The following is a 20,942-nucleotide window of genomic DNA, read 5'->3' on the forward strand; positions in this document are numbered from 1 at the left end:
GTAAGTGATCTCTCTACATCCTTTTCTTTGCTTTAAGTGGTTAAATCCTTTCAGTTAACGTATGTGTTTTTTTTAATGTTGTATTTGTGAAGGTACCTCTAGTTTTATGACTCATCAAAGCTTAGCAAATTAATCCGATGGTAATTATTAACTGAATCTTATGATTGTTACAAGTTTATAATTAACTTTACCTTGCAGATTATGTTTCCAAGTCTATAGATGCTCTGCCATCCGCAGCTCATCCAATGAATCAATTTGCTAGCGGTGTTATGGCCCTTCAGGTGGATGGCTCTGCTCTTTACTAGATTGGTCTATGTAACTCTTAAATTTACTAGATTGTGATTATAAGTTTGTATTTTTTGATGATGGGTTTCTTTCAGGTGGTGTGTGATCGTTATCATGTGAATGTTTTGCTTTTATAGTTATTGCGTTTTGTTTCTTTTGGATTCTTTGAAACAAATTTCTACAAGAAAAACAACTCATCCATTCCCCGAAGGAGAGATGAAGCTTAATCGTACGTTGACGCCAAGACTCTATGATGTTTTCCAACAATCCGGCAAGTCAATAACAATAAGTGAGACTGAGATTTTTTGGTTTTGTTGTTGCTTCAATTTTTCCATCACTATGTGTTTAAAAGGTCCAACTGCTTTTAATCATTCTTATTGTTTTGCAGGATAAAAGAGACGCTTCTATACAATGCAAGCCTCAGGAAAATAAACCATTTCCGAGGATCGATGCAGAGGTCAACAAGAACAAGATCGCATATGTAAGGCTATTCTTTGTTAAAGGTTGTATTCTTGCTTTTTCTTCTTTTTTCATTCTTCAACAGCTAAAAGCAAGATGATGCGAATTCAAAACAGGTGAGAGCCAATTATATTGCTTTAAAATCAGCAAGCTCTTCACTCCATAGCTCCAGCTATTGCCTCCACTACAAACAAGTTACACAACATCTGCCATAAATTTTAAGGTAAATACACACCATCCATCATAGATTATCATCACTTTAGAACAGACTCATAATAGCTTAATGAATCTGTTTTATCAATTGAAGCACTCAGCGTCAGTTTGAGGAGAGTTACACTTACATGAGCTAATCATAATCTTAATAAGATAAGTCAAGAAAACCGATAGGTATGCCAATTTTTCCCTACATATCTGATTCTTACTCCTTACTTTTCTCTTTCCTGCCACTCCTAATTACAGTAAACATTGATGAAAAAGTGTCTTTTCTGTTTCAATTGAATTTCTTGATTGTTTTTGAATGCCATTTCGGTGTCTGCTCTCCCTAATTGCTAATTGCATTTTTTTCTCTCTTTGGTTTTCTTATGGAAGTTTAAGTAGGTAAGAACTAAGAAGAGGATCTACTTTTTATGAGTCTGCATTTTCTCAACGAACTGAATGGAAGATTGCAAGCTAAGTACAACCGGCTGGTGGAGGGTTTAGCCTTAAGAGGGGGCTTATCTGGTAAGTACGTTTGTCAGGATGTGATCGATGGCTTTAAAAGACACACTACGAATTCATTGGGCACATATTCTAATTATATGAACTTGACGCAACAAATATGTTTTGTTTCACTTTATCCATCACTATATTTTTAAGGTCCAACTGCTTTCAATCATTCTTACTCTTTGCAGGATAAAAGAGTCGCGTTAGAACCATATCTTCTTCACAAAGCAAAATGATGGAAAATTAAGACATGAGCCGATTATTGTTTCAAAATCAGCAAGCTCTTCACTCCATAGCTGCAGATTTTGCCTACACCACATCTGCCATAGGTAAAAGCTAGACAGGTGAGCCAAATTGTTACAAAATCAGTATGATTCACTCCATATCTCACTACAACCGAAACTCTGTCCTCCTCATCACTGATTTATGTAATATTTCAATCCAAACCCAGCGACTATGCTCCACAAGACAAGACAAGGTCTTGTTAACACCCAATTATAAAGCTCGACCTTTGAAAAATCAGTGAACAAGAAGGCAATGCATCTAGTTTCACTAAGGTATAAGGTATATTTGTACTTCAAAATAGAAAACTAAACTAAACCAGTCCGTTCTGTCATTTGATGCAGTTTTTTTGCAGGTCCAACTCTCATCTGCATTATATGATGGAAAAAAAATCCTCCAAATCCTCTGTATTTCTTTATTTTGTTCTGTTTAGAGTTTATTTTTTTCTCAACCAATAATATTCAATGGAGCCCATTGAAAATTATGCTAGAATTGTGGATCAACAACCAACTCTACTCCACAAGAGAAGACGGTCTTTTATGCCTTTCAGTCACTAAGCACACTCCAGAGGAGAACATAAATGTGCGTTGTGCTTCACGGTTGCTTGTATAACTTTTCTGTTAGGCTTTCTCAGCTCTTGTTATCTCTTTTTTCATGTTTATGTTTGAACTGCTGAATTGATGAAGAAGTTTCAAATAAGCACCAGAGACTTGTCCTTGCCTCATGCCAACAAGTGCCTTCCACAGGTAATAAACAATTTTAACTCTCTGATTCAACTCTCAGTTTAAAAGGTCCAACTACTTCCTTTAATCATTCTTAACATTGTTTGCAGGATAAAAGACCCGTTTTGGAACCATTTCTTCTTCACAAATCAAAGATTATCATCACTCTAGAAAAAACTCATAATAGCTTAATGAATCTGTTTTATCAATTGAATTTCCTGATTGTTCCTGAATGGCATCTGAGTGTCTGCTCACTCTAATTGCTAATTGCATTTTTCTCTTTGGTTTTCTTATGGACTATTAAGGAAGATTGCAACTAAATATAGTCTGGTTGAGGGTATAGCACCAAGAGGGGACTTATCTGGTATGTATATTGTAATTTGGTTGACAACACACAACCAGTTTATTGGGCACACTTTCTAATTCTATGAAGTTGACGCAACAAATTTGTTTTCTGCAGGATGTGATCAATGGCTTGCACCATGGCTTGCACCTCCCCCATAATATTCCATTATCATTGACTCATTGAGCCTTATGACGAGAGGCATATTGTTTCAAAGATGTCAACGACACGAAACTGCATCTGCCCTATGGTTCTAAATCGGGGAAGGTATGCATGCAGTGTAAGAAAAAAATCCTGAACACTTAATTACCTTATTGTTTAATCTTATATGTATTTACATTACTGGTTTTCTTTCTTTTTCAGTGATCTGCTTCCTGCTAGACAAATTTGACATGAGAAGTGATTCTGGTGTTGTGCGGAAGTACAGAAAGCTTTTGGAAGCGATGGTATCTTTTTTTCCGGACGGGGTTACCTGCTTCTTTGTTAGTTGGTAATCATACATGGATAGCGACATTGCTACATGGAATGAAACTGGAATTCATAAGGTAAGGTCTTTTTCTTCGCTTTACCTTATCAGTATTATTTTTCACAGTTTTGCATGAATTAATTTTCTTCTGCTAAACCTATGAACCGCTTTGATTTTGTTTCTTTTACAGAGTTGGTGGCGTGTGATCGGAAACGATTATCATGTGAATATTCTGCTTTCCAACAATCCGGCAAGTCAGACAATAAGTGAGACTGAGATTTTTGGTTTTGTTGTTGCTTCAATTTTTCCATCACTCTGTGCTTAAAAGGTCCAACTGCTTTTTATCATTCTTATTGTTTTGCAGGATAAAAGAGACAGCTTCTATACAATGCAAGCCTCAGGAAAATAAACCAGTTCCGAGGATCGATGCAGAGGTCACCAACAAGACCGCATATGTAAGTGACTTACAGTAAGTCTATTCTTTGTTAAAGATTGTATTCTAGTTTAGTGATATATGAAAGGGGATATTCTAATGCTTTTTCTTCTTTTTCATTCTTCAACAGCTAAAAGCAAGATGATGCAAATTCAAGACAGGTGAGAGCCAATTGTATTGCTTTTAAAATCAGCAAGCTCTTCACTCCATAGCTCCAGCTTCTTACTTGCGTTGTGAACTGGGCTTTTTCTCTGTTAAGTTTCATGTTAGCTTATCCACGTATTTCCGCTTCCACTTGCTCTGTTTGTAGATCATGAGCTGTGTAACTGTTTGGTAATCATGTTGATAAGTTTACAAACTCTCTGGAACTAGTCCCTAGGTAGAACAAATGTAAACAAGTCTCGCCATCTCTTGGACAGAACAGATGTCAAAGCTGCCTCTCTTGTCGGAAGGAAAGACAAGATGTGACAGTAAATCCTGGTAAGTTGCTGATTGCATCTCCTTCGTCCTCACTCTTTTTCCTCCTTCGACATCTATCTCTGTTCATCTCTCTATATCTCTAATGATCTCTTCGTTGAATGAGTAGACTTATTTATAACTCCCAAACAATGGCAATTATTCATAATCGAGTTTGGACTTATCATAAAGGAAAACCCATTACGGCTTAAAACAAAATTAAAAGCCCATGGCTTCGACTAGTCCAAGCGGTGCGTTTTCATCAAAATGCCAACCTAAAAATGAAGCAGGTTCTTATTTTCTTCACTCTCCGTCTTTGGGTTCTTTTTCTTCAGGATTAAGTTCTGTAGGATTGGTTATCAAACTGATTTCTGTTTATTATTGACCTCACATGAGTATTTATACAAGACAAGAGATAAGAACACAGGCCTAAACAATAGGTTCCTAAGCCTTATCACACTGAAATTTAAACTATAAATCCTAATCCTAATCCTAATATATTTACACTTATCCACCTATAAGTTCCAAAAAGTCGTGCTTTTAGATCTCATCATCTTCGTTGAGTTTGTGGTTCGAAGATGGATCGGATCATAAGCGATCTACCAGATGAAATTATTAGGCTAATCGTGAGTTTTCTTGCTGCAAAGGACGCTGCGTCTTTGTTGGTTACCTCAAGGTTGTTTGGGACTCTCTATACCATCATACCAGATCTTGAATTCGATTGCAAAGCTAAGTTTCAGAGGACTTTCACGGATTTCGTGAGTGAAGCAATGGCTCGGCTGGAAACTACTACGTGCATAAGGAGGTTCTCTTTAAATCCTGAAAGTGGTCTTGATCCTGATCGTATCAACAACTGGCTACGAGATGTGTTGAAGCATCGTGGTGTCATGGTTCTTGAAATGGGCATATATGGTGAAAATGGATATACATTGCCTTTGGAGATCTTCACTTGCAAGACACTCAATAAGCTGAAACTAGGGCGGGAAATTGTTATTAGTGTGCTGCCTCAGAATGCTTTGCTACCAAGCCTTGAGACTCTCGTTTTTGACTCCGTTCGGTTCTGTAATCCTGTTGACTGTGCGTTCAAGGCGTTTCTTTCGGCTTGTATTGGGATATTATTCTACAAATCATATCCCGTATGTTATGTTATCTATTTCCTTATCAAGTCTCTGTATATTCTCTACTAGTCCTGTAATTATTAGCCTAGCTGGCTAAGCAATGGTCTCCTATATATCTCTGTAATCTCTCTCACGGTAAATATACAGAAATATCTTTCTCAATCATCGTTCTATCTCTTTAGCGTGCCCTGTACTTAAAGGAACTAACCATTGATGGTATGTGCTGGGAAACTTGGGAATGGTCAGGCATCGTGTCTAGTCAAAGTCTTCAAAGACTTACTATTGGTCGTGAGCTGGTAGATTTTGAAGGGCCTAATCCACAGTACATTAGTTTTGATACTCCAAGTCTTGCCTACTTAGACTACTGTGATTATGTCCCGGATGGGTATACAACTGTTAATTTCGAGTCCCTTGTGGAAGCCAAGCTCAATCTTCATTTGATGGTAAATCGACGATGGGATGGACGGTTTGCAAATGATGGTGATGTCTTGTCTAGCAATGCAACAAATCTGATTCAAGGGATCAGAAATGTCCAGATCCTGGAATTATCATCTCCGTATACTTTCGAGGTAAGTGTGTGTTATTTTTTCTATTCTTTTAATTTTGTAGTAGGTGTAATTACAGTTAGAGACAACAATAGAAGATGAATATGTGAATCAAGAGCGTGCATCTTAAGTTCCATAACATGTTGCAAACGTGTTTCCTGAGGCTTTGTTCCAAAAAAATGCCACTTAAATTAGTTGATTTGGTTTGATTTTCAGACGCTTTACTTCTTCCATGATGCAATTCCAGTATTTGAGAAGCTTCATCATCTAACTATGATAAATTATAATATGGGATTCTGTTGGAGGTTCCTTCCCTATTTGCTAAACAAGGCTCCAAATCTGAAGACCCTTGTTATCAAGGTATGACAACAATAATGTATTTTGGACAAACCATTATTCCCAAAACATCCTTGTGTATATTCTCAACCTATTGCTGCAGCGTGGAGTGCACTGTCTTGAACCTGACGATGCTGAAGAACCTGACTATGTTTACGGGTGTGTGTTGGGATATTCTTGTCTGCTGTCATGTCCTCTAGAGGTCTTGGAGATAACTTTATTGGACGACGGAACCATCGGTGAGTTGCAGCAAGTGGAACATTTCTTACGAAAGCTTCCATGTCTTGAGGTGCTGAGAGTTCATTCTTTGAGTTGGAAAAGATTAAGCGACGAGGAAAAGTTAAGAATCACCATGGATCTGCAAATGCTTCGAAGAGCTTCTTCCAAGTGCAAGATCCAGATTAGTTTTACCTAAAAACTTCCAATACAAGCTTGAAGAAACAGACTCTGGTCATCCTAGTTAGTTGCAATATTAGTCTGTTGGAAGTTGGAACAGAATGGGACCACATTAATTCTTGGTTTCTCTTTTTATCTCTAGTTACTCTCTCTGTTATCTTTTATTCTGATTCTCCTAGTAATTAACTAGTAAGTAGTAAACTTTAGTCTGTTGTCTACTTTCTACGCATGTTTTGATTTGTAAACTCAATTTGCTTCCGTGGGTTCTTCCTTGATGCCTTAACAACTGATGATATGAACTTCACTTGAATAATAAAAAAAAAGTGAATGCTTTTGGTACCGGCATATCCGCACATATATGGGAACTTCATTGGAAGGTTCCAGAACCTTGGAGACATAGGGAGAAATGCAGATATGTACATAAAGCATGGAGTTGAGGACAAAGAGGCGCGTATCAACTAGCTGTTCAAAGGCACAACCACGGGAAAAAAGATGAAGGGTAACAACTAAAGGTTTTTGTGGGTTTAGTCACTCTTAAGCTTAAACTCTCAAACTTCCTTTAGATTCTCATAACACACAGTCATTCATATACCAGATTACCAGCTAATAATTGTCTCACTAATAACCTAATAAACCAACGAGACCCCATTAACACATATATATAGTCTTTGATAAGAAGTCTATAATTCTCTGATCCAAATATTTTTTTTTTTTAAACAGTTAAATTTAGTAAGTAATATAAATAAGAGTAGGGAAAAGGAAAAATAGACTGAATAAAAAAAATTCAATGGATTTAAAGAAACAACAACGTATGTATTATATTGGCTACCGAGAGATTGATCGGAACTAATTATTAACAACCTTGAGCTTGCAGTTTGGTGAAGCTCTCGGGGCCATCTCCAGTGCCTTGGAGACTTCAAAACGATCACATCCCTCCTCTATGAAGGAATCACAATGTAGTAGTACGATGATCACTTGTTCAAGCCGTGGCAACTTCTTGAGGAAATGCTCGACTAATGACATCTCTCCACAGGTTGCACCAAAGTCCAATATCTTCAGGATCTTCACAGGACACGATGATAAACAAGAAGAAGAAGAAGGAGGAGGAGGAATGCAGTCACAAGCATCGCCACAACCATCAGAAACACGGTGGTGGAGACCCTGAGGAAGAAGCATACAGAAACCAAATTAAAAATTATGTGTAATCATTAGTAGCATATGAAAAAAAAGAGTTGAAACAGAGTTTTAGTTTCGTACATGGAAGACGAGAGTATGTAGACTGGGGCAGTTGATGAGCAAGAGAGGCAAGGCTTGCCATCCTCGTTCATCGTCACTTTCAATTGATAGATGATTAAGGTTGTTGAATACAGGTACGGTCTTACAGAAGTCTTCAATCGCCTGAAAAACACACATATGAATACAACTTGTTGGATCATAATGAGGGTAAAGTTATTAATCAACCATGAAGTAAGAAAGAAAGAAAGAAAGAAAACCTCAATTGTAGCAGAAGTTAAGTGAAGGGTTTGAACATTTTGTATCCCCATGATAAGATTGGTGGCATCCCAACGAACTCTAAGTTCGACCGAATCTCGTGCATGCATCTGCCTTCTATTCGATCCAACATCTAGCCTAGCTTCGACAAGGGAATCCAATTTGACAAGCGGATAGTTGCGGGCAACAAAATCTGAGTAGTTTAAGTAGAGGAGGTTTGGAGTATCAAAGGAAATATCGTGAGGGCTCCGACTGCCGAATTCAGAGCGTGCATCCGGAGGGTCAACAAACACGTCGTTACCGGATGCCCTGCCAGAGATCAAAAATGTGTGCCATTAAAAAAAAATTACCACAAAAATTGACGTTAAAAAATGTAAGGCTCTAAAACGATGACTTCACTTACAGCTTCCCTCGACGTTTCTTGAATACAAAACTATTCATGGATGGTAGGTAATGTTCACAATCAATAGTTAGTGTCTTGAGGGTAAGGGAACACACTGATGCAGAGTTCCAGTGGTGCCATCTTATACAATTCACGATCAACTCCTCAAGCATAGGGCATCTGGATATAAGGTGAGCAAAACTCTCACAGCTTCGACCAAGGTCAATAGAATCAAGATGCAGAGTTCTAAGATTGGTAAAGATAAAGTCTCCCCAAAATAGATTGTGGTGGATGATACCAAGTCTCCCACATCCTAGTTTTAGCTTAATCAAGTTACGGCTATAGAAGAAGATACTAGAAGGCAGTGAATATATTCGTGAAGCAGGGAAGAGCACTATTAAAGTAAGATCTGTTGCTCCACGTGTCAGAGCTATGCGTGTCCAATCCGCAACAAGATCTTTGTCAACACCCTGATGGCATGTGAGAGAGAATTTGGTAATGGGGGAATTGGGTTGACGAGAAAGAACTCTGTTTACAAACTCTCTGAAACTAGTCCTTGGGCATTCTTCGGGACTTAGACAAGGCATAAAGACGGAGTCATCAAAATCATAACTATCTGGTTGCAGCAGTGTAAACAAATCTCGCCATCTCTTGGACAGAACAGATGTCAAAGCTGCCTCTCTTGTCGGAAGGAGAGACAAGATGTGAAGAAGTAGATCCTCTGGTAGTCTGCTGATTGCATCTCCTTCTTCATCATCACTTTTCTTCCTCCTTTGACATTTATCTCTGTTCATCTCTCTAAATTCTAATGGTCTCTTCGTTGAATGAGCGGACTTTTTTATAACCGAATTATGCTGTTATCTTTTTTTTTTGGGGTAGGGAGGATTTATCCTGTTCTAAAACAAAAGCCAATTAAACCATTTTTTTTCTTTACACTAAAATATAGTATAATCTAGTCTAGATGCTGCCTTAATCAATGGAGAAATTTCTTAGTTATTTATTTAAGTAAAAAACAAAAATCTTAGAAATTAGTTGAATTCTAAAACTCAGAAAGAGTGAGAGAAAAAAAATTAAAAAGAGAAACTTCAGGAGTTTGATAAAATCAAAAGTTAAAAAACTATTATAGTTATACTATCAGATATTATCCGAATTAAACCTTAATTGCTAATTTAATAAATTCTTTCCCATATTATAAAGGAAAAGGCTTTTCCAAAAAGCCCACGACGGTTTATTAAAACAACACATAAAAGCCCACCATTTCCACTAATCCAAGCGATGCGTATTCATCAAAAGGAAAAAAACGCAACGTTTTTACTTTTTAGACACCTTACTGATCAAGAAAGCTCGGATCAATTCAAGAAGTGAAGCAGTTTCATCTCTTCTTCACTCTCCTTCTCTGGATTCTCTTCTTGATTGAGTTTCAAAATCGTGATTTTAGATCTCATCATCTTCGTTAAGTTTCTGGTTTGATTGGAACGGATTGGTTCGCTAGGGTTTAAGTGCGAGAAGAAGATGGATCGGATCAGCGATCTACCAGATGAACTTATTAGTCGAATCGTGAGTCTTCTTGCTTCAAGGGATGCTGCGTCTTTGTTGCTTACCTCAAGGAGGTTTGGTGATATCTACAGAATCATATCAGATCTTGAGTTCGATGACAAAGGTAAGTTTCAGGGGACTTTCACGGATCTTGTGAGTGAAGCATTGGCTCGGCTGGAAACTACTACGTGCATAAGGAGATTCTATTTGAAATCTGAAAGGGGTATTGATCCGGATCGTATCCACCACTGGCTACGTGATGTGTTAAATCATCGTGGTGTCATGGTCATGGATCTTGAACTGCGCATAAAGGGTAATAATGGGTATACGTTGCCTTCGGAGATTTTTGCGTGCAAGACACTCATTAAGCTGAAACTAGGGATGGACATTGTTATCACTGTTCTACCTGAGAACGCTTTGCTACCAGCGCTTGAGACTCTCGTTTTTGACTCCGTTCGGTTCTGTAATCCTGCTGATTGTGCGTTCAAGGCGTTTCTTTTGGCTTGCCCTGTGCTTAAGGAACTAACCATAGATGGCATGTATTGGGAAACTTGGGATTGGTCTGGAATCGTGTCTAGTCAAAGTCTTGAAAGACTTACAATTGGTCGTGAACTGTCAGGTTTTGATGGGCCTGATCCTCAGTACATTACTTTTGATACTCCAAGTCTTGCCTACTTAGACTACCTTGATTATGTCCCGGATGGGTATACAGTTGTTAATTTCGAGTCCCTTGTGGAAGCCAAGCTCACTCTTCTTGTGATGGTAAATCACGAATGGAATTGGGATTTTCCAGTTGACGGTGATATCTTATCTAGCAATGCTACAAATCTGATTCAAGGGATAAGAAATGTTCAGATCCTGAAATTATTATCTCCTTATACTTTCGAGGTAAGTGTCTTATCTTTTTCTCTTTGTCTATATTTTTTATTTTTTAGTAGGTGCTTGAAAAAGAAATTAACATGAATATTTGTTCCAAAATATTTCAGCTTAATTTTAGTACAATAATAGAACATGTATAGGTGAACCAATTAAGCGAGCATTTTAAGTTCGATAGGATGTTGACTGTTTAATTTTATTTGATTCAGACGCTTTACATCTTCCGTGATGCAATTCCAATATTTGAAAACCTTCATCATTTAACTATTATAAATGATGATACGGGAGTCTGTTGGAGGTTTCTCCCCTTTTTGCTGAACAAGGCTCCAAATCTAAAGACCCTTGTTATCGAGGTAAGACAATATAATGTATTTTTGCTAAACTTAAATTTCCAAAACCTCCTTGTGTATAATCTCAACCTCCTGCCGCAGGGTGACATGCATTGTCCTGACGATGGTGAAGAACATGACTATGATGAAGAACCTGACTATGTTTGCGGGTGTTTGTCGGGATATTCTTGTCTGTTGACATGTCCTCTAGAGGTTTTGGAGATAACCTTATGGTACGACGGTACTGTGGATGAGTTGCAGCAAGTAAAAAATTTCTTAGGAAAGCTGCCATATCTTGAGGTGCTGAAAGTTCATTCCCGGGAAAGTTTAAGGGACGAGGAAAAGTTAAGAATCACCGGAGATCTGCTAATGCTTCCAAGGGCTTCTTCCAAGTGCAAGATCCAGATTAGTTTTACTTAATAACTTCCAATTCAAGCGTGAAGAACAAAATCTGGTCATCCTAGTTGCATTACTCTGTTGGAACATGAATAGGATTGTGCAGATTCTTGGTTTCTTTTTTACCTCTAGTTACTCTCTCTGTTATCTTTTATTTTGATCCTCCTAGTAACTTTAGTCTGTTGTCTACTTTCTAGGCATGGTTTGATTACTCAATTTGCTTCCAAGTGTTCTTCGTTGATGCCTTAACTGACAATATGAACTTCACTTGAATCTCTCTGAAATGTTTTCATCTGGGGGTTGATTATGCCATGTCAACCGTTGTCTCTGTAATGTGCTGAAGCGTGGTATCTTGGATCTTAGACTAGGCATATATGCCGAAGAAGGGATATTCATTGCCTGTTGAGGTCTTCTCTTTGGATCAAGTGGTCTGGACTTGTGTGTTACTCATAAACAATCTTGTTCTATTATTGACTGAAATATAAGATGAAAGAAAGAGAGTAAGAAACCTGGAGACTTTACCTTTGGTTGCTAAACGCAGCTGAAACATAGCACATGTCTAAGATAGAACTAAATAAAAAGGCTAAGCCAACCAACAGTGAAACAATCCATAAGAGACAAGTCTATTAGGTCCATCAGCTATAGAAAATACAGATTTTTATCGTTCTCAATCTCTCATCGTCGTCCTATAGAGTACTGGAAATCAAGTATCGCTCTCCTAGCTCAAGACTGTTCCGGTATTATAATAGAACTTTCACACTCCTGCCAAGTGAAAAATAAAGCAAATACAGGTCAAAAAGATTTAAATTCGATCCACAAGATGCATTTTTTACTACATAGGCACTCCAGTGAGACGGATCTGATCATTTAGAATACAGAAAGATCAACCAACATGATGACAACACCTATCTGCAAACAGACAGATGTAAAAACGAAACCATTCACGAAAGCAAAAGATAATCAAAAAGTGTAACGATCAACACTAATCCCTAATGACAAGAAGAATGGAAACTGAAACAACACTTAGCCAAGTGATAAATCCCTAAACAAACAAGCATGATCCTCGCATCAAAAACCTAGACTTGGGTAGTAACCAGAATTTCAACTACTGCATTACCTTTCTATGTGAACAAAGACCAAACCTTTAGTATCCTATACTAAGCTTCCCAGATTCTACACTTCCATCTTAGTGACTCCAAAGCTATCAACAACCCTAAACTCATACACCAGTTTCATTATCATAACAAAGGAGCTATAAGAATATACCTCAAGGAAACAATTCAGGCTACAAGTGCAGCAGATGGAATCATGCCAGCTTTCCTGGCATAATCGAAGATCCCACCGGCGTCAATGACAGGTCCAGCATCACCAATGGCCTTGAGCTTATACTCTTTCCCGGTCGTATGATTGATAAGCACACAATCACCTTCTTCTCTCAGCTCAACAGTCGCAACATCTCCAGTTTTACACTCATCACAAACCCTAATCTCCGACTCCAACGGGTAAACCTCTCCGGTAGCTACAGAGTTCCGAAAGAAGATTCTAGCGTAAGATTGAGCCACCACAGCCTTAGCTCCCGCTGCGCCTAGACAAACAGGGGCGTGCTCACGAGACGATCCGCAACCGAAGTTTTCACCTCCGATGATGATTGAGTATTTGGATTTTATCTCGCCTTGCTCCACGAATCGGTCATTGTAGGAATCTGGAAGTCCGATCAGCGCGTAAGAGCCGAGCTTCTCGCAATCGGCTGGATTCGAGGTGGAAAAGGTGAGGTACTCGGAGGGAATGATCTGATCGGTGTCGATGTTATCACCAACAACGTAGCATAGTCCGTGGAAGGTGTTCCTATCTTGAGTCTCGGCGGAAGAAGACGCGGCGGCGCGTGGGACGATTGTTGAAGGAGTGACTCTTGAGACTATGGATTTGAAATTGATGGCCGTTGAGGAGTAATTGACTCTGAGAGAAGATGATCGGAAAGGAGCAAAGGAAGGGTTTTTGGATGAAGGTAAAGTCTTGGCGAATGTAGGGTTTTTGATTTGCAGAGAAGCCGCCGCCATTGTCGTCGCGTTCCGGCCGTCGTCGAAAATGACAAGAATTTATCTCCTTTTTCTAATTTACGGTACAATGTGGTGGTAACCGACCGGAATTAAAAGTCAATTTTGGTTCTTTGAATTGTTACCGGTTTTAGTAAACCAAACCGAATGAGCTTAAGACAAACCGATATTAGTCTGCTTTTGCAATCAATCAACTAGAAATTTACTAATGGTGTATGTCCTCAGCATTTTATTAGTAGTTGTCCCGTATATTAATCTTCAAGATTTTGGGGTTGGTAAAAGGAGAGATTAAAGTCTTTAACTTGTAGTATAGAGAATTCATCTAATGGTTTTTGAATGGGGGGCTATAGGTATGGTAATTGACTTCCAATTTGTTATACTTAATACATCAAATGTTCGATTTAACTCCATCCCTACTATTAATCGTAAAACATTGTCTGAAAAAAACCTTAGTTTTGTAAAAATTTACAATACAATACCATTGGTCTTATGACCATATTATTATTTCTCAGTAAGGATACAACTGTCATTAAACACTCACAAAAAAAAAGATAAACATGCGGGTCATAATAACCCGATAATCTGACCCGGTTATATGTTATAATCTCAGTCGTTCATTTTTTACTTATTTTTAAATCGTGACCGTCAATTTTAAAATCCTTTCAATCCTAGCCGCTCATCACTCTGTAAACAAAGAACTGAAAAAAAACATTTTTTCCTTCACCTCTGGCCTCTCTCTCGCCGTCTCTACCAAATGGATTTAAAGTTTTTTTTTTTCCTTTTGTCGACGAAGTAGAAGAGATGCAGAGGAAGAGAAGAAGGAAAATAATTTCCATTATGCGAAGGTTTTAGTTTATTTTATCTTTTAATTAAGTTTATATTTGAAGTATATGTTTGATGATTAAAACCAAGTTTAATTGGAATTTTGTTTCTGAATCTTGATGTGTAGTGGTTTTGGCTGCGTCTGCTGCGGCTGTTACATCGAGTTCTACAAATAGATTCGAAGCTTTAGAAGAGGGGATTGAGAAGGTAAGATTGGGTTGATTTCAGATTAATTAAATGGCTGATTAATCGATACAAATCTGATTTTTTCCTTTCTTTTAAACTAGGGATTTGAATGTGTGTGGTCATAGTTTAAAGCTGAGGTTTTATAGGGATTTTTGAATGGGTCTGTTCATTGTTTAAAGCTGAGGTTTTTGTATAGAGATTTGAATGGGTCTGTGCATAGTTTAAAGCTGAGCTTATTCTGAAGATCATCAAATCAGTGATTGATGTTCAACAAAATCTTGGAAAAGCTGAGTTTTTTAGGGATAAGAATGAATGGCTCAACAATTTAGAGGAACAGACTCAATTTATTGCATGGTTTCTTTTCAAATGTTACAGGTCATTTATAGTTGTCGATTAATGACTTGTGCGATTGAAAACTTTTGACATTCTTTAAACAAGTTAATAAATGCGAGTCAGAAAAGTATGGAGGAAATATTTGGTCTTGATAGTTTTGCACTCTTTACAAAATATCTGGTCTTAATACAAAAGTAATGTATCCTGTTTAGGTACCGTGAACATGTTGTATGGGGAGACAAAGAGGAGAAGACAAAACTCCTTAGGAAGGGTATTCTGACTCGCATTTATTCACCAATGGTAAGTATATACCCCAACAATTCATTATACCAATTTTCCAAACACAAGTGTCTTAGTTCTAGGTTCTAGCAAGTCAATTGTAAAACTTTATTACGTTGGTGGTAAACTGCAGGTTGTTATACAAGCATTAAAAGAATCTGGTGTCTTCAGCTCGGTTGTCTCATCAGTTTCTACAAATCTTTCAAAGAAAAAGTTCTTATCATCAATTCACAAAAGCAACTCATCCAGGTCTACTGCATTTGACTCCCTTCCAGCAAAGGAAAACAAGTCTGAAGGCATCTCTGCAAGGCACCTTCTTGGGGCTGAATCAGCAGTCCCTCCTCTATCGCCACCTGGGATGGAACATGCTAGATTTTTCACAGAGGAATAGCAGGTTTTAGTACCGAGCTGATGTATTCGCTTTCACTGATATCGATATTGGGTTCAATATGAGTGCTGTGTAGCTTTAGGAAGCCAAGTGAAGGGATTGGGACAAAGAAGAGTGAAGAAAGCGGGTTTGTGTTTCTTATGATCATCTTGAGAGACATAGGGTTCTCTTATCTCATTTTACACTCCTGCAACTTATGATAGATAAGTTTGCAGAATATTTCTCTTGCCAATGTTATTTCTATGTAAGTTTATTACCATTTACAGAACTTCAAAGTGCCAGGCTTATTATCGCAATAATAAATGCCTACAATGTTCATTATCCAGACGGTATCATTAAATAGTAAAAAGGAACTGAAATATAAAGATTTGAAATGACTAAGGATTTTAAGAAAAGATGCTCACAGATCTATCAAAGTCCAACATAAAGCATCTTTTCACATCTTCTTTTGTAAGCTTGCAGCCACATCGATCACGCCTGGGTTAAGTCAGAAAACTTTGCATATGTGTAGTGTAGGACAGCAGCCTCCTCCAATTTGATCTCACTAACAAAAATTATCAGGTTCATATATACAGAAAACGATTTGGCTTCACAGACAGGAAAATTAACTAAGGTGTTAACCGTAACTACACTCCACTGCTAACTCAGGATATAAACTGTAGGTTTTGGTTAAACAATTTGCAGACTTTTGTAAACAAACTACATCTTTGATTTTCTAAGTTATCAATTGTAGTTTTTGGTTTCAAGTCAGCTCTTTTTATATTCTTAACTTTGCAAAGCTTGGTACCTTTGCACAATCTTTTTTAACAGATTAGTTATTTTTATTAGTTGATTACCATTCAAATATTTTCCATTTAAAAAATAAACATTAATATATTTACCCAAAAAATATCATGATCATGCATAATAATAATTACCAATGATAAAAAATAAATTTGTTAAGCTCATAAGAAATATAATATTTTTTGGATATAATTTTAAATCGCCTTTTTATTTTTGGATTATGTATAATTATGAATACATAAACAAATATAAAAATAATCACATAAATAATCTTAATTTTTAGTATAAGTAAACTATTGAACACGAGACCCATACTTAAATCGGCCCGTTATATAACCTTTTCTAGAAAAATTTTGTTCATGTATTAATATTTAGACGTTGACAAGATTTGGGAAATTAGTATTAATTGCTACAATTATTTCCACATAACATGATTTATTATGCTTAAATGTAGGGAATACATTTTTGCTATATACTGTATTAAATATTTTTGTAAATAAAACAAAACAAAAATTATGGAAATATGATTAAGTAGGAATACAAATTTTAAAGTGGTTGCTATATTTGTATCTCTATTTATAATACAGAAAATTTCAACTTGAATAATTCCCTAAAAAATAGCTTTAATTCTTACCAATTATAATTTCAATTACCAATTTATGTTGAAATCATATTTGAAATTTTATTTTAAAAATTTACCAGTTATAGTTCCAAATTTCCAATTAACAAGTTATAATTTCCTTCATTTTATTTTGAGAATCTTGGAAATTTAATTACCAATTTTCGTAATATATATTCGTTTAGAATTTTTTTTGTTTAAGCTAAACTTCTCGAGTACTCTTCGTTCATCTATATAAAGAAAAGATTATTTCAACCATTATTGATACATATTGTTTAACGTTTTTGACTTTTTGTACAATTGAGTTTTTATAGTTCTTTTAGTTAAATTTTTTTTATTCTATTTTTTTATAACCTTTTTATGATCTAAGATAGTTGGAAAACTATGGGTATTATCAACTCAATCTCCAAAATACTTAATTAAAAATCAAGGTATATATCTTATCTTGCTCCTATATTTGATTGAGTTTTTGAGATGGTGATTACATGGGACATAGACCACAATACCATATTTTAGTCAGTTTACTTCGAATAATTTTTTTATGTGATTTTACTTTAAGAATATAGATAAGAAAACTTTATTATTCATTATCATTTTCATTGTTCTAATGCTGTCATTTTTTTATGACATAAAAAATAATAAGTAGAATGGGAGCTATATTTATGTACTTTAGAAGTTAGTACTAATCACCATTTTCATATAAACAACACAATTATCGATTGTCAAATAAATTACTAACTATTCCACACACAAAAAAAATTGAGAATTTTTGAAAATATTTTGAGAGTTTTTGAAAATTATATTTTTACTAACTAAATGTAAATTAAATATTCAAATTGAGACTTTATATATTTTGTGAAGTAACAAACCACTTTGGAACGGGTATTTTCAGAATTTTGATATTTTTTTAAAACAGTTAGATAGTTTTTAAAATTGTAATTATTTTTGGATAATTTTAATTAAATAAATAAAAATTAAATATTCAAGAAGAATTCGGGTATCCCGTCTAAACTTCTTAACTAATCTCTATTAAAATAATGCCCCACGAGTAATTATTTAAAAGAAAACGAACATTAGACAGAATATTCTGATGGATATGTGACAAGAGGAGACGGAATGAGAGGAGACAGAACGAGAGGAGACGGGATGGAGAATGATAAAATGGAACGGAACTGGAAGAGACGTGTTTGCCGTTCCAAAGTAGATACGTCCAAGTTATATACGTGGAATAATCCAAATTAAAACCAAATTGAAATCCGATATTTAGATTTCATACCAATATTTTACAAATACTTAAATTATATAGTTATATGAAAAATTTTTGCCCGTGCAACAGCACGGGTTACTACCTAGTGTACACACATTATGTAAAGGCTAAGAGCATAATTACTGGTAGTTCTCTGTGAGTACTTTTAATTAAAAATTAAAAAATAATAATAAAATAATAATAAAAAGGAAGTAAAGAAAGAGTAATGTTACTTCCTAAAGCATTCTGAGAATCGTTGCTTACCAGTGTCAGTTTAATATAGACTAATTTTTCTTTTTCAGATTGATTATTTAAATATATAATAATATTAAAAAAATAATTAAAATATACTATTTTAAGTAACGAAAAGGCAGTTCTCGGATGATGATGGTCTTATAGACTTCCCTGTGATATCCAAAATCAAGAAAGAAGTTAAGAAGATTAATTATGATAAATTCACCCAAAGATCAACAATTGCTTATACAACTATATATATATGTACCCACACTCCAATTGTTCAAATGTAATCTATGAGCATATCATGATTCATTAAGGATGATGAATAATTAATTATATATATCATCATGCGGATAGGACATCAACGATGCTTTGCATGACGTTTACTTGCATGCTAAGACACTTGATGTAATGAGCCGTCTCCACCATCAGTTTTAACGTCTCCATATCTCCACCACCCGGTACGACTGTTCTCAGCCTATCCGCATCCGTCGTCTCGTATCTCCTCGAACGGCGACGCCATATCCTTCCTCTGGTGACGTCAGCACCTGATGATCTCTTCTTTGGTTTTGTGTAGTATCCACCGATTTTGCTGGCTTGGGCTCGACGATGGAGCCTCCACAAAATGGCTCTGCTCCATGTCTGGCTAGTCCCTCCGGCGGCTCTGGCCATGGAGATGTAAGCAGCAGTCTTGATCTTCCTCACTCGCTCGGTTGTTTTCTTCGGACCGATGAAGGATTTTTGTCTTTTGAGCTTTGAGAGAGAACGAAGGAAGTGGACGGCAAAAAGGTTTTTTCTCGGGGTGTTTATGTTTAGGCTGTGAGTTGTAGATGAGGCCATCGCTCTATCTATCGTGGTTCAGAAATACAAATGAAGAATAAACTTAATCTATATATAACGGAGAAAAGAGAAAGACTAAAGATTTTACAAGTACATAAAAGGCAATTCACTTTTTGAAGATTATATTGTGTATACGTGTAATTGCATTAACTTTGTGTACTTTTTCATTAATTTAAACAGGTTTGTTATCTTGCGTACTATTCATTTCAAATATTATAAATTAAGAGAAAATATGTATACATGGATTTATGTTTATTGAAGACATCATTAACACATTAAGCTATATGAATCCATCCGTATACTATACAATCTGCAATTATATTTGTCATTAATAATTTTGAAACATTTTTTAAAAAAAGAGTGCTATTAACCTTTTTTATATTCTAATTATGAACAATATACATTTGTTTTGTTTTGGAGTACTTTTCAAAACACATAGCGCGTCAGTGTCCGACGATCCGAATCCAAAAGTGGTTTTAGGAATTTCAGTGAACAAAATATACATATGGAACTATAGAAATAGAAGAATGAAACTAAAACTGGAGTTGGACAAGTAGGTCCACAATTGGGCCAACCACCACATGAAAGCACATGGCCACAAACCTTTATGCATCCACTTTCTCTAATCTTATCCTTAATTAATTATTGCTAATCAATATCTTTTGTTCATAATTACACGGTTAGTCGGTCCTCTTTCTCTCTTTCTCTGTAACTATAAAACATTTGAAATACAATATATAAATTTGAAGGTAGTTCTTAATCACTTCAAATCTAAATTTGTTTTAAGAATAAAGGCGGCTGAGTAAGCTTGAAGTTGCAACTATGAACAGTCTGCACGAACAATTGAAAACACACTCCTCCCTCCGGTCCATAAGCACTGCTGACATGTGGCTTCTCTGTTCGTTATTTCCGTTGAAACAAACATGTTGGCCTTTTCCCTCTTTTACTATTTTATTAAATTTATTCTTATCAAGTACAATAGTTGCATATTCGCAGTACTTATTAAAACCCTCTTTAGCGTGTTCAAGATGCACTTTTTTCTTTTTTTTTTTTGAAAATATTTTTTTTAATCTATCTTATGAATAGATCTTGAATATTTTGTTGTTCGCTTACGGAAGTAATTTGCTGACCAATAATCTCATTATTAATTAAAGAAATGTATTCTGGTTATTTTATGAGAGATTCAATAAAAAGATAAATAGAAATGGCCAAAGTACAATACGTTCATCCGTATATGTAACCATGCTCAAATTTCTCCAACCAATAAAAAAATTGAGTTAAGAGGAAAAAGAGATGGAGTAGTACAATAGAGAAGATCACAAGTTTGCATGTTCATGGCCCATATTAACATTCCATATTTAAGGGCCGTAATTGTTTGTCTGATTTATTTAATGCATATGTTTATTTAAGGAAAAATGATTGTGACTTGAAGTATACGCCAACACATCGTCACACATACAAACAATATAAATGTCTTTTTAACTACGTGAACTATTGTCATCACATAAGAACATCCATAAACAAGCACATGTTATGTGTATAACACCATAAACATTCAACTCCGGTGGTTGGTTGGCCGGAATTCGGCGTTGACCAATGTTG

At 36.0% G+C, this 20,942-nt stretch overlaps 5 protein-coding genes and 2 long non-coding RNA genes across 7 annotated transcripts; 3 read left to right on the plus strand and 4 right to left on the minus strand.

Moving 5' to 3' along the window:
- Positions 4,727-6,766, plus strand: LOC104789763 (F-box/LRR-repeat protein At3g58980-like). The gene is made up of 5 exons (XM_010515410.2): positions 4,727-5,284; positions 5,356-5,401; positions 5,513-5,835; positions 6,028-6,171; positions 6,251-6,766. The coding sequence occupies exons 1-5, from the start codon at positions 4,727-4,729 to the stop codon at positions 6,560-6,562; spliced, it is 1,383 nt and encodes a 460-aa protein (XP_010513712.1). The 3' UTR covers positions 6,563-6,766.
- Positions 7,330-9,244, minus strand: LOC104789764 (F-box/LRR-repeat protein At3g59210-like). The gene is made up of 4 exons (XM_010515411.2): positions 8,438-9,244; positions 8,037-8,343; positions 7,801-7,941; positions 7,330-7,704 (listed from the first exon to the last, which is right to left on the minus strand). Exons 1-4 carry the CDS (start codon positions 9,208-9,210, stop codon positions 7,390-7,392), a joined length of 1,536 nt encoding a protein of 511 aa, XP_010513713.1. The 5' UTR covers positions 9,211-9,244; the 3' UTR covers positions 7,330-7,389.
- LOC104789765 (putative F-box/LRR-repeat protein At3g58920) lies at positions 9,929-10,943 on the plus strand. The gene is made up of 3 exons (XM_010515412.1): positions 9,929-10,714; positions 10,768-10,840; positions 10,939-10,943. The coding sequence occupies exons 1-3, from the start codon at positions 9,929-9,931 to the stop codon at positions 10,941-10,943; spliced, it is 864 nt and encodes a 287-aa protein (XP_010513714.1).
- LOC104788134 (3-isopropylmalate dehydratase small subunit 3-like) lies at positions 12,055-13,666 on the minus strand. The gene is made up of 2 exons (XM_010513825.2): positions 12,820-13,666; positions 12,055-12,315 (listed from the first exon to the last, which is right to left on the minus strand). The coding sequence occupies exon 1, from the start codon at positions 13,608-13,610 to the stop codon at positions 12,834-12,836; it is 777 nt and encodes a 258-aa protein (XP_010512127.1). The 5' UTR covers positions 13,611-13,666; the 3' UTR covers positions 12,055-12,315; positions 12,820-12,833.
- On the plus strand, positions 14,326-15,938 carry LOC104788136. Its single transcript, XR_768131.2, has 4 exons — positions 14,326-14,452; positions 14,557-14,636; positions 15,161-15,248; positions 15,361-15,938. It is a non-coding gene; the product is annotated as an uncharacterized LOC104788136 (long non-coding RNA).
- LOC109133137 lies at positions 15,487-16,153 on the minus strand. Its single transcript, XR_002038239.1, has 2 exons — positions 16,020-16,153; positions 15,487-15,921 (listed from the first exon to the last, which is right to left on the minus strand). It is a non-coding gene; the product is annotated as an uncharacterized LOC109133137 (long non-coding RNA).
- On the minus strand, positions 18,694-19,418 carry LOC104788137 (transcription factor IBH1-like). The gene has a single exon (XM_010513826.1). The coding sequence runs from the start codon at positions 19,338-19,340 to the stop codon at positions 18,846-18,848; it is 495 nt and encodes a 164-aa protein (XP_010512128.1). The 5' UTR covers positions 19,341-19,418; the 3' UTR covers positions 18,694-18,845.

Source organism: Camelina sativa, chromosome 5 (genome assembly GCF_000633955.1).
Source record: "Camelina sativa cultivar DH55 chromosome 5, Cs, whole genome shotgun sequence".
Taxonomy (NCBI): Eukaryota; Viridiplantae; Streptophyta; class Magnoliopsida; order Brassicales; family Brassicaceae; genus Camelina; species Camelina sativa.